At 42.7% G+C, this 13,615-nt stretch overlaps 1 protein-coding gene across 7 annotated transcripts in view; it reads left to right on the top strand.

Moving 5' to 3' along the window:
* Nucleotides 1–255: 255 nt before the first annotated feature.
* The window catches only part of HS2ST1 (heparan sulfate 2-O-sulfotransferase 1), a 174,083-nt gene continuing 160,723 nt past the window's right edge, over nucleotides 256–13,615 (top strand). For 6 of the 7 annotated variants that reach the window (XR_011811172.1, XR_011811173.1, XR_011811169.1 and 3 more), the window contains exon 1: nucleotides 256–624. Coding sequence is in view for 1 of the 7 variants with exons in the window: in XM_027462639.3 (XP_027318440.1) it covers nucleotides 501–624 (124 nt within the window). In the remaining 6 variants the exon portion in view is untranslated. The remainder of the gene's footprint in view (nucleotides 625–13,615) is intronic. The other variant, XM_027462639.3, reaches the window with a different exon arrangement.

Genomic DNA, 13,615 nt, shown 5'->3' with positions numbered 1-13,615 from the left:
AATAGCATTGCTCCTTCCCGGAGCACCGCTGTACCCCCGTCCAATGCGCACCGAGCAGGAGGGCGGGACCTCACGAGACCCCTCCCAACCCCGAAGCCCCGCGTGCGGGCGGGGCCGCGCTGAGCCGGGCGCGCGGAGGGGGCGGGGCCACCCTGTGCCCGGGGGGCGTGGCCTCCGCCGAGCGGGACCAATCCGGCGGGGCGGGGGGCGGGGCGGGCGCTGCCCCGCCCAATGGCGGAGGGCGAGGGGCGGGGCGCGGCGCCGGGGCCCGGCGGGCGGGCGGCGGGCGTTCGGTTGCTGAGCAGCGCGCGCAGGCGGGGGAGGGGCCGGGGGCGCCGCGCGCCGGGGCCGGGGCCGGGGCGATGTGAGCGGGCGGCGGGCCCGGTGCGCGTCCCCCGCCTCCGCCAGCGCCTCTCGGCCGCTGCCTGCCGCCGCCGCGGGCCGGGCCCCGCGTTATGTCGTGAGCACGGGTTGCGGCGCCGCCGCCGCCGGGGCCGCCGATGGGGCTGCTCAGGATCATGGTGCCGCCCAAGCTGCAGCTGCTGGCCGTGCTGGCCTTCGGCGTGGCCGTGCTCTTCCTGGAGAACCAGATCCAGAAGCTGGAGGAGTCCCGCGGAAAGCTGGGTGAGCGGCACCGGCACGGCACCGGCACGGCACCGGCAGGGCGGGCAGGGAGGCCCCGGCCTTTCCCTGGGGCAGCGGGGCCCCGCTGAGGGCGCGGGGGGAGGCCGGGGCCGCCGGCACGGGGGCGCGGTGCCCCGGGGGGTCCCGCGGTGCGGGGCAGCGGCAGCCCGGCGTGCCCCCCGCTGGGCTCCTCCGAGGCACCCGCACTGCCAGCGCCCCGAGCGGGTCTGGGAACCGTGCGGACCGTAGCAGCCAGCTCCGCACGGCCGGAACCGAGCCTCACATGGGGGCGAGCGCCGCCGGGCTGCCGCCTCTCAGCCTGCCCTGCCCAGCCTGAGCGGCACTGGGGTGTCGGGTGCTGGGGCGGACCCTTCCAGCGGCACCGCCTGACCTGCCGGAGCTCCGGGTGCTCCGCGCGTCTCCCACCCCAAATCGCGTGGTGATTGTCACCGAGGCGTAACCCCGGTAATGGTAAACGAAAATTTGGAGAGTGGGAGAAATCAGCAGGCGGTTTGGAGCAGGTGGAGGTGCTCAGGGTTCAGGGGTGTTTGGTACCCACCCGCTTTAAGCGCGTTGGTGCCCACAACTTCAGAGCCTCCATTACTGGCAGCGGGCGGTACTTTAGGAGAATCCAGCGCCTGGCGTTGAAGGGATCAACATAACGCAACCTGAGAACAGAGCTTCTGCTGGAGAGGCTTCCTCCTTAACATACGTGCAATGGATGTAAGTTACATACCTAGAGGATTCAAAGACAGAGCTTGGGCTGTGGTGGTGCAAGCATCTAATTACTGTGTTCTGCTGGTTTCATTTTGTGAGGAAAAGGGAAAACTATTGTAAAGTATCCATTAAAAGTACGATGGAAAGATTTGCTTTGTGAGCAACTTACCACTGATTCTCTAAAACCTAAGGGGGGCAAAAAGGGCTTTCAGCAGCAGCTTTGAACTTTGGTTCCGTTTCTGAACTTGAGTGTATGCTTTGTTAAAGAGTGTCTGGCTGGCTGAATGTCTCCCTTTTTTATCTGGTGTATATTTTAAGACTTGCAAATGTTTAGTGTTTCACTGTAGAAATCACTTGACTGTGTCTGTGGCATTACCACAGAGCTGTAGTATGGCGAGTGGTTTCCTCTGAGCCAAGCTCCTGGCTGGCCCGAGGAGCCTGTGCTGCTGTCCTTCCCCCTGCCCGCCTAAGGAGCGATTGCAGCCATGTGAGAAGCACAAGGGCACGGCGATGGAACAGAGGGTTCTGGCCTCTGGGCTGTGTGTCAGCGGGCTCTTCGTATGCTACATGCATGCATTAATGTCAGGTGATAAGCTGTCGTCCCAGAAAGAAATAAGAACTATGCTGTGAGTAGGAGAGCAGAGTTACTTCAGATTTTATAGCAGATAAACTAATTCTGCGATTTGTCAGTAGTTCTAGTAGTAAGCATTCAGTCGTACGTTCTGATAGAAAGAGTTTTTTCCAATGTCTTCACAAAAGTGTGACTCCTGGTTCTGTACTGGTGCACAGAGTTGGCATCTATGCACCATGTTGGTATCCTGCCTGCAACAAGAAATTGAGTGTGTTTCTGGGGAAGAAAGTAAGGGAACCTCTTTCTTCCCGTAAGTGCGGTTCCTTTATATAGAGAGAATTCAGTCACCCTGGGAATTTTTTCTTTTCAAGTTGGGAAGTTTAAGAGAGAGAAGCAAATGACCATCACAAATGCTTATGTTGCATTTATCTCTCCAATAAAATTGTGATCCTAATACTGTTTTAAAACGTATTTGTAAAACCCATGTGCTTCTTCATCATATGAATGGTAACTATCAGAAATGAAGAATATCAAAATATTCATTAGCTCTGCAGCTTTTGGACTTCTTAAGCTCTTTACAAGTAGCCTGCAGTGGTGAGATCACAAACACAGCCCTGTCGCAGCCCTGTTCCAGGTATATATTTGGTGAGATTTGTACCTAAGGTTATAAATCTTTCATTTCATTTTATTTTCAAGTTTACACATTAAGGGCAGCTAAACTGGCAGCTGCTGCAGACCAAGCCGTCAGAACTGCAGTGGTTTTGTTTAAGCCTAGCGTATGGACTTTGCCCATTAGCTATACGACCACGTAGCCCTAACAGGGAGCATTGCACGTGGAAGGCAGATGTTGAGGATTGCCCGACCATTCGTGGAACTGGGGTGTTGTGGAACCGGGAAGAGGGAAGTTGGTGCCTGTCCCAGTTCTGTTAAACATGGTGTATTCCACAATGGCAGGTACTGGAAGTGTTTTGGTGTTGGAATGAGGGGTGGGGGAAGAGAGTGCCTTCCTGAGGGACTGTCTGTAGGGCTGCTCAGCCAAGGCGAGCATAGCTGACCACAGAAGGTGACCGCTGTGCAATGGAAATGAAATAATACTGCTGTCTTCTAGCTGTTTAGTTACACTTATGTATTGGATTTAAAGAACAGACTTGGTCTGAGCAACATAAGGATTGATTGACTATTACGTTTCAGATTATTCCTTCAGACCATGCTGAAATGCTGGTCAGCTGTACAGTTGGGAGTATTTCTTGTACTAAGTGCTAAACAAACTTCAGGCTCATCACATCTGATAATTTAACACCTTGCATTCAGTATATCTAAGTCTGTCATTTGGAGGAAATTTTGTACTAATTTGGGATTAATTTCTTGTTCTTCTTGTAAGTGCATGAATAATTTGAAAGGCTAAGGCTCTTTCTCTAAGCCAAAGGAAATAAATGTAATTGGTGATTAATTGATTGCCAGGTTGCATTAGTTTTTTCTTTCATCCATTACTTAGCACCTGTGGCTCTGCTGGGTAGTATTGTTCTGAGCACGGTGCAGGTACGTAATGAACCACTGTTCCTTTGCAGTTAAATGGTTTAACTTCTCAGCAATTCAGTCTTATGCTTTCTAGCAATATAAGAGCGTGTACTGTTTTGGGATGTTGAAATAATGGGCTTTTTTTCACTTAATTTGGAAAAAATGTACTGTCAGTATGCTTGCCAGTTGTGCGTGCTTGGAAAATCACCTGGAAAATTTCTTAAATTGTCCCTTATAATATAGCATGTGTGCTTGTTAGTGTATTGTTTATACTTGAACCTCATTTTTAGAAGTTGTTAATGATTGTTGGTAGTTTTGGCTATGCACAGCTATGCAAATAGTTTCCTAGCATTTCTTTTAAATATAGATCTGTTGCCCAATAGTTATTCTTTTATTCTGAGTAGCCTGAGGCACTCTTTCAGAAGCTGTTTTCATGTGTAGTATTTCCAGAAATAATAGTGTTAATGCTGCCTTTCTCCAGGCAGCGAAAGGTTCTTGCACCTTGCCTTGCCAGTGTCCTCATCCTTTTGCATTTGCCCCCTTGCTGTTCCCCTTCACCATTCCCCCTTTCATTCAGACATTTCCAGAATGTTTTACCCCACTCCCATGCTATGCTTGTACACCCTGTTGAAAGAAGTGTAGAAAAGAAATTGTATAAATGTTGTATTTATTTTGTTTGTTATTTGTCTGCAATTTTATATTTCCTTATTTTACTGGGAATGAGTATCGCAGCTGCTGCTGTTCTTTTTCTGTGAGATGGGTGATGTCTGAATTCTGACTAATTCAGCGCATGTTCTCCAGCACGTACCAAGACGGTTCAGACTTGCTAATAGGCTTTGAGGCTTGATCTCACCCCTCTCTGCTGGCACTCTGATATCCCTGTTTCTGGCAGAGAAAATAAGAGAGGCACAGTTGGGTTTTCTTTTTTTCTTTCTCCTTTCCTTTCGAGCTGCACATGAGGAACTTTCATATTGTTGCACTTAGTTTGCAGGCCTCATACTTTTAGAGGAAAAGGAGTTAGTGATGTGATGAGAGCTGTCTTTGCTTCTAATAACTCTTTGCAACAGCACCTGCTATCTGTCCAGGGAATAGTTGTGTTAAAGATATTTTGAGGGCAGTTCTGAGAAATTAAGTGGGCCTGAGAAATGAGATAAAACACACAGCTCCGGTCACTCCTGCCATGTAGCGCAGGGGATGAGGCAATCACCAGATAAGGCACGGCCTCTTTCTAGGCTCTCCATTGGAAAGGGTCAGATTTGGGCCAGTACATGTCTGTGTAAGCTACTTCTTAATGTACCAAGCTGTAGAAGAGCAAAAAGACCTGTAATACCATCTTCAAAGGAAATCCTGGGAAAGAGCTATGACTACAGGCTGGGATAGGAAGGGCTCGTTGGACAGCCAAAGAAGTGCAAGCACTGTGCTCTTTGAGTTAGCGCAGTGCTGTGGATTCGGTAACAGCAGCTGCGAAGTAGGGAATTGGTTAAAGGCTAAGAAACTCAAGAAAGAGTCTTTAAAGGATTTTAAATCCTGCTCTTCCATGTGATTGTTTTCCCATGTAGAAAGGGAGATTGGGTTGTTTGATGTACCTTGCTGGTTTCAGCGGTGTGCTTGGCACTGGGCACGTCAAAGTGGTAGCAACTACTGGAAATCAGAAAAAGTAATTTTTAATGACTGTATTTACTCTTTGATAAAGCACCTAAAAGAATGGTTTTATGGTATAATGCTATGTCAATGCTGCTTTTGTTTTTATTGTCCATTTTCTACTTCCGATCATGGAGGAAGTAGCTAAAATTTTCATATCTGCAACGTACCTTTGTAATTGCATGATTGGAAGGAACTCTTTCTTATTATTTTAGTTCTGGCTGGAGCTTATCATTAAATGAACTGTCTTAAAGCAAAGCAAAACCCAAACAAATACCAGAGAAACAAAACCCCAAGTACTTCACTAAATTAAAACCGACTCATCATATATCTTGTATGTATATTTACACAAATGTGCAGACACATATATATGCATGTATGTATGTTAACAAAAAATACACCCCAAACATCTCTTCTTAAATTACTTAAACTTGTGAATTAGCATAACAAGTTAAACCGTCCTCTCCAGTTTATCATGTACATCTGAAGTGAAGTCTTAGGATTTCTTTTTCTTCCTTAATTCAGAAAAGTGACATATTTACAGATGGATTATTCCTTTTTTTTTTTTTCCCTGCACAGCTTTGTATAGCCCCTGGCTGTTGCAGTTAAGGATGTTTGAGATGCTCATGAACAAATCATTTCCATACCTACACACTGGCGGCCGTGAGTCACCACTCATGTTAGCTATTCTGTCCAGACTTACCCTGTGTTCTAGGAATGAATGGCTTTCCTGAAATTCTTGCTTCTCTTCAGGAAATAGATGGCTTTTGCATATGGAGTATTTAATTGGGTCAAAATACCGCCTTTTTATGGAATTGTGTGCAATCTATAGCTGTCATTTATCTGAAGTGTATTTAAACCTTTTCAAAGCAGTATTAAAATAGTGGTGCTTTGTTTGAAATGTGATGCCATTTGTCTGCTTATACATTTTAAATACAGACCTAGCAAGCATGATGAAAGAGCTATATAGAAAAATAGCTGAACTGCTGCGTGTATTTGCATTATTTTTTTTTCAACCAGACATAAAAGATAAGCCTTAGTGAACGGAGTCAATGTTGAGAGGCATCTGAAACGTGGCCAGCTGGCTGCAACCTTTTGTAAATACGTACAGACTTAAGTGCAGTCTGTCCTGGTGGCTGGCTGGGTGGCGGGCAGGCAGTATCTCATTCAAACCCAGCTTTGCATGAGGCTCAAGCCAGCCAAATCTGTTGGGTTCAACCCAACCACTCCCCTAAAATCTGTGGGTTTGGGGAGAAGAAGCTTGAGAAAGGCGGCATTGAGAGCAACCTTGGGTCTCCTCAGGCAGAGAGGCCAGCCTGCTCCCTCCCTGGGACTGGGTTGCTCAGTTCTCCCTGCAGCCTTGACTCCTCTGCTCCACCTGGGGAGTTGCAGAGAGCTGTGGTGCCCCGTTTGGCATTCCTGGCAGTAGCTGCCTCGACTAGAAATGCTGCCAGTGCAGGTTGCAGTTGGCATGCCCAGGCACTCTGCTAAAGGTAGAAATTCTCAGTGTTTGCTGAAGCATTCAGGTGGGACGTACATGTGTGTTTCTGTGCCACGAGCGTGCTGTCAGGACATCGGTGTCACTGCAGGTCGTGCCCTTGAGTGTCAGAGTCTGGCTTCGCATTCGGTATCTGTGTGTTCCCCAGGAGTGCCTTAATTGCTACGCTTTATCTTATGGCTATAAATTAAGAGCATGTTATTACCAGAGAGGTATTGTTTACAGATGTGTCTGCAGGAAGCTGAACTACATTTGTGTCTTTTTTTTATTGTCTCTGGTGTTCCGTGCATTAGCATTGTCCTTACTTCGCAATATCCCTGTGTCATTGTGGCTCCAGTAACGTTACTGCTATAATTATTATTCAAGCATTCTCGTAGTGATAAAATTCATCATGAGTAGCTAGGAGTTTAGGGCAGTCAGAGAATTAATAAGATAATTAAATTACAAAAAGTATTTGCAAAGAAGCTATTTATCACTTGGGCCCAGTCTTTATCTGCCTTCTCTAAGTCCATTCTCTCTGTGTATGTGGTTGGAGTTGAAAATGACAGACAGCTGACATCCAATTTTTTGTCAACTTGCTGTTTAATTCTGCATACTAATTTGTGTTGAAACATATGTAAAACTTAAGTGCTGTTTTGATAAAACAGCTTTTGATGATTTTGAAGTGTTTATGCAAACCTTGTGCATAATTGCTGTAAAACTGTAAAGAGTGTGGGGATCGGATCTTAGGTTCCTTAAATTAAAATGCATGTCTTCCCCATTTACTTTTCTAGTATTTTTTCTCTCAAAATATTTCATTTTTTCTATTTTATATATCTACACAGAGAGGTATGTGTAGATATATGTAACACAAACAAGTGAGAGTAAGAAATATATATATTAATTACAATAAATACATATACACCGCCTAAGAAATATGTATTTATTGTCTCATGTTGTGGTATAGGACTGATCTTTAGAAGACAACAGATTGAAAGTCAGTACTATTTCACTTCATGTTGAAAAGCTCCAAAAAGGGTGAGAGCATAAAGAAACTTGAAGGTATGAACAACTGAACAGAGGTGATGCTTGTTGCTGTGATCTTTTGAAAAGTGGACAGGGAAATACAGCTAATGGAATTGTAAATTTTTTTTCTCCTGAACCTTGTACCTGGGTATCATTGCATTTTCAGTGTTTCTATTATCTTCTTTTCTGGATATGCTGTTGTTGAACATATTCAGATTGCAAAAATAGCATATCTGCTTTTTCTTTGAAATATTTGTGTTTCTGTACATGGATTCTGTGGGTGCTTTGAAGGAGACTTTGCAATAGTAAAAGTCTGTTTCTGCAGTATGTGGTATTTGCAATGTGTTGTAATATACAAAACATTAACCATCAATTGATTGTAGTGGATTGGAATTGGTTATGACCAGGGGCAAATAATTCGTGTACTTCTGAGAAGGATTTACAAATTTAGAGCAAAAGGGAATGAAGCCAAAGTATGATGTGAAAATGACAATCATATTCTGACATATTGCTTAGACCAAATTGTGTCACCAGAACGAAACAAAAGCAGTCTGGGATTTGACTCCTTTAGAGTTTGAATGGCAGGTTTAAATTGAGAAGCAGAAAATAACTTTTTGCAAGATTTTCAAGATTTAGATTCCTTTGGAAAAACAGATGAATTTTTACAAAAGCTGAGGACAGTCACATCCTTCTGTTGTCTGTGGTAAAAGTAGTAACTCATAGGGCTGTATTCCCATGCTGAAGCATAAAGACAAAAATACTGCACCTTGTCTGTTGACCAAAACACTGCTATATTTTTAGACAGATTTTTGATTGCTCTCTGAAGATTAGTTTTGATAATGGTACACAAAAAAATCTGTGTTTTTAGAAACAGTCAAAATATCAGCTTCTTTTGTATCCTGGCATTGAATGAAGTGTTTCATAGATAGACTCCTATTTCAATTGCACTCACATTGACAACTTTGCAGCCAAGATTTTTCAGCATCTGATTTGTCAGTAAGCCTTCAACACTGTGTGCTCTTAAAAGGTATTTTCCTGGCAGGATAGCTATAATTGCATACTATTCTTGATACATTATTGTATGAACTGTGCTGAGATGACCATGGCACTAAATGGTTTTCCTTAATCAAGTTACTGCCCTTGGGAATATTGAACGTCTCGTGGTTGTAGTTTGCCCCGCTTATTTTTTCACTTACCTTAAGAAAAAAAAAAGTCAGAAGAAAATTACAATTCCTTATTTGAGTTCTTTCTTATTTGAAAATAATTTAGTCTGTTTTTAATAGGTTTTCAGATAATTTAACTATTTTGTATTACCTTTGATGCTGCCAACAAGGCAATCTTTTGAAGATTAAGTGCCTAAAAAATAGTTTGCTCTCTTATGTGAGGTAGCGATTAGATCTTGCTGTCCAATTTGATTACTTCAAAGTGTGTGAAGTAGAATTGGACTGAATATTTTTAACTTCATACCATTTATGAAAATAGCATTTCAAGAGTAAATGTATATTTGCTTTTTGGAGAATGGTCTCGCCTACAAAATAGCTTTTTGGAGTATTTTCATTTGGTAGGATCAGAATGTTTTATGTTTTGACTATCTTCCTACTTCTGTTAAAACATGTCTTATTTTATGTATGCCTCTGGGCTTCTCCCCATTTTCCCCTCTAAGTTGTTCATACAGACATGCCACTTGTGCAGCTGCTGCTAGCTTGAGCAAAGCTGAAACTCTCAGCATCTCTTCTTTTTTAATTGGACCTATTTGAGGCTTCAAATTCTCTTCAGCAGGAGTGTACTTCATGTTTTTATTTAATCAGGTTCTTATATATATATATTATTTTTTTTTTCAAAATTCTGGCACAGTGTTTGATTCATACTTCTAAGTCAGGGCTCAGTGTGTTTATGTATGCAGCAGCCCAGGTATTTTCTGCTATGACAAGTACAAGAACGCTAGTTCTTCTTTCTTGTTGGCTAGTGGTATTTATTCTACTCACAGACACGCTTTCTGAGCCAAAAGTAAAGGCTGAATGACCAGAAAAACCTGTCTGAGCCCCTATATAAATCTTGCAGTGTTCATAACTTATTTCTAGTACACACTTGAATTTTATCTTTGCAACTATTCAGTGGTCAAAGTTAATAGGGTTAAAAAGCGCCCCGTGGTTCAGGTGGAACCATTTTCATTCCAAAGTTTTGAGATTTGAGGAGAGGTTCTGGAGTGGTTAATGCACTAAAATCGCTGTCAGTCATGGAGATGCGTAAGAGGACTTCTCAAGTCGCAGCTCCTGGCAGGATGTTTAGAAATCTGGCAGACAAGCTGTCAAAGTTAGCAGTGGGAACTTCAGCTGTTGTTCCCAGCGCCCGTGGGAGGCTGGCGCCCAACTGCCAGCCAGGCTGGGCGCAGCAGCAGGCCCAGCTCCTTGGCCAGCGGGCACTAGGGCATCGGGCACGAACCTGGAGCCCTCTTGGTTTCATTTCACTGTAATGCTGCATGCTCAGAGCTGTAGGAGCTGAAGAGGCAGCATATATTTGCTTCTGGATAGGAAAGGATGATAAATAACCCCATCATCCAATCCAGAGAAAAGTGGGAGAGGATGATTGTAAGGTTTCCTAGTTATTCATGAGGCACGGTAAATGCACTTGGCCTAAGGGCAAATGTGTCTTGTGAGCATGTGGTTAGGCTTTGAAGAGAGTATTAAAGATGAACTTTTGAAGAGGGGAAATGAGCAGTAGTAGAAAGGTTGTGCGTGTGAGGATCGGTGCAACTTCTGCGTGTGCAAGCTGTCCGCAGCCTGTCTGATCCCAACAAAAAGGCCCGCGGTGCTGGGGAATAGGCCTACTTTCAAGTCCAGCTTTTGCCTAGCTTAACAGTTAGAAACTGTACTTGTTTCTGATTCCTCTGACAATGCCCTCCACTATACTATTAAACCCTCCTGTCCTTGCTGATTTGAAAAGCCAACATAAAACTGGGGTAATGGTTTAACAAGAAGAAAGATAAATCAAACAGTAAAATGCTTGTGTGTATCCTCTTCTGGTTTTCCTGTGTGTGGCTTCCAAACTGTACTCTGAAAACATGGCCTTGCTAATATCTTCATGTGAGCACTTTTGTAAACATTTGTGGTCACTGGAGCAATCCAAAGCATTGTTTCAGTGTGTTTTATGTGCCTATTTATGTGTGATTGCATGGTGCAGGTGCAAGGTATTCTTAGGGTAAGAGTTGGGAAAGAGAAATACTTGATATGTGAATAATTTATCAAATGTAAAAAATAAAATAAGTGTGAAGGAAGAATGTAGATACTGATAATTTTTTTTTTTATAATTTTCTCATTCTAAGCCATGGCAAGGGGGGAAGCCCTAAGAAACTGAATGCAGTTTCTATATTTTCCAAAGACATTAGATGTGATTATCTACAGGTTTTACATATATGCACTCTTTGGCCGATGGAAGCTTTTGTCATTGTTAAAAGTGCAATTAAAAGCATGTACTCTTTTGTGGTAAGTAACAGGATGTATTCAACATATTTCTTAAGCTGATGCTATAAACTTTAAGTACAAAATATTTGTATTGCTGGAGTTAATGGGAAAAGGTTTTAAATGTTAAATGAGATTGCAATCTTAGTTATCAGAAATGAATGTTGGAAAAGAGAGGATAAACTCCTCTCATTGTTTCATCAACTCAAAATTGTCAGAATAAAAATAGCACATCATATATTTTTGAGTGTGACAATAACGTACTACATATCTGACTTGATAGGTAAGTCTGTTAAATACATGTATAGCAGCAGGAAAGTGCAATACAGTAGTTGTATTTTACATTTATATTAAATGTATTTACATTTACATTTATATTAAATGTATTTTTACATAAATACATTTGTTTTACTTCATAGATATTTGGGATGTGCATGTGAACATAAAGATGAGATTGCCCTCTGGAGATAACTAGTATGGGAAGAGAACCTATCTGGAAACCCTCTCGTATATCCAGGAATTGGTTTGGAAGAGTTGTCTGCCCTTGATGGATTCCAACAATGTCCAGACTCTCTGCAAATGCCGTTAATTCCTCAACCTTTGCCGTGTCAGATTTCCCAATTAGATAGTGTGCTGAACAGACATGAATATTTGGCTTCTCTCTGTAGAAAAATGTCTAGATGTCACAAAACCATACCAGGCAGAACTACCAGGCAGTTTAAAGCTTGCCCAGCTGATAAGGGTTAACTGAGTACAGACATAAAACCATAAAAATGGATCATTCTTTTTCAGTTGTTCAAAACCTTTGCTACAAAGTATTTGAGGAGCTCAAAACAGTGTAATGGTAAAGGACTGGAAATATGATTGTCTCAAACTTGACTAAACTTGCTGTTGCCTTGTAACTTAAGTAGCCAGCCTTTGTATTTTTCTTGCTGCATTTAACAAAGGGTATTTTGTGGTGACAAGATTTTCAGCAACTGCATGGTGTTGAGGATTGACTATGGGCACGTAGTGTGTGCAGATGGGCTGTGCTATGTTGTGGTCTTGTCCCTTGGAGGCACTCACGTGGGTTTTAATTGTTTTGTTTTGCATAAGAGCAAAGAACCCTGGTTTTAGGCCATTTCTAGGCAGACAGAATTTGATGGTTTGAGGGTAATTACTTCTTAAGTTTATTGCATCTTCCTGTTTTACCGAAGTGCAAGGTGAAAATTAGCTAAAATACTCCCAAATCCTTGAAAAATATGGCACTTAAATTGTTACCAGACACAAAGCTTTTCTGGAGGTGCGCCATTCAAGAACTCTTTGCATATATGTCAGAGCATATTAATTAGTTGCCAAAAATGTTCTTGGATAGTTGTGGCTATTTGTTTCTCTAACGTTTTCTTTAGAAAACAAATAACAATTTGCACTTGGCCAAATAGTGGCTGGTCTTGCAATAATTACATGTTTTAGTGCAACTGTTTCATTGTGCTCTGCTGCACTGACAGCAGTACTGTTTTTGTGAATGTGAAGACTAGTTATGTTTTGATTCTTTTTGAATAAAAGATGCAGTCTGATCTAAATAAATCTACCCAAATTGCACTTTACTGTTGCAGAACTATTAAAAAGTCCTAACCTCCAGCACTCTCACACGATGCTCAGTGAAGCAGATGTTTTTTCAAACTAGAACTATTGTTATGGGGCAACACATGATTTTGTGTACAGCAATAGTTATAGCACTGGCTAAATGCTTAGTCTAAATATGATTTTTAACTGCAGACTTACGTCAGGTGAATTTAGTGTGCTTTTGATATTTATTTTTTTACAAATGTGATTGCGTTGATTGGAAAATCTAGCTGTCACTGGTGCCTGAGAACTTTGTGGCAGGCTCACAGATTGATAATTTGTGTGGCAGTCTTGAATAGCTTTTTCTTTCTTTCAGTTTTATAATAGTTGGAATAACACTGTATGGTGATGCCATCTTTCATAATTGGTTGCAAAAGAGCTAATCTTTGTTTTGGCAGAGAGGTAATTGCTGGGTTTGTTTGTTTTTTGTTGTTCTTAAAGTGAACATACAAGAAGTTGATTAGTGCCATCTGCTGGAGTGGCATTTTCTAATGAAAATTTAAGATCTTTTTGCCTCTAGTGGTCTATGCAGTGGATCAACAAAGCGCATGTGGCTTTCCTTGTTTGAGTTTTGTGTGGAGGTTTTCCCTTTTTATGCTCTGTGAATCTTGGCTATGATGTGAGAATGAAGAACCTTTTTACTGGGCTTTTTGCCATTTTACAGGTTAATTTGTGAACCACTGACTGAACAGAACAACTTTTACAGACTATAAAGTGCAGCCTTGTAACACGGAGTAACAGTCAAATAAAACAGTCTGTTGGGGAAAGTAGTTTTCCCACATCTTTTACACAGTCTGTACTAAAAACAGGTGCTGTAGTGTCTTGAGATGATTCATAGCAAAGCAAGGGATGACAGGACGGGAAAAGGTTGGTGCCAACGGTGTGGGTCGCTGGTGGTCATTGAGCACAGAACTCGTCTGTGGAACTTTTGGCTCTGTTCCCCAAATCTACAGAGTCCCAGGGATGTGCTTGGTTGGT

Source organism: Anas platyrhynchos, chromosome 8 (genome assembly GCF_047663525.1).
Source record: "Anas platyrhynchos isolate ZD024472 breed Pekin duck chromosome 8, IASCAAS_PekinDuck_T2T, whole genome shotgun sequence".
In the NCBI taxonomy this organism is placed as follows: Eukaryota; Metazoa; Chordata; class Aves; order Anseriformes; family Anatidae; genus Anas; species Anas platyrhynchos.
The sequence above is the reverse complement of the archived record's forward strand: the minus strand, read 5'-3'. Positions and strand labels throughout refer to the sequence as shown.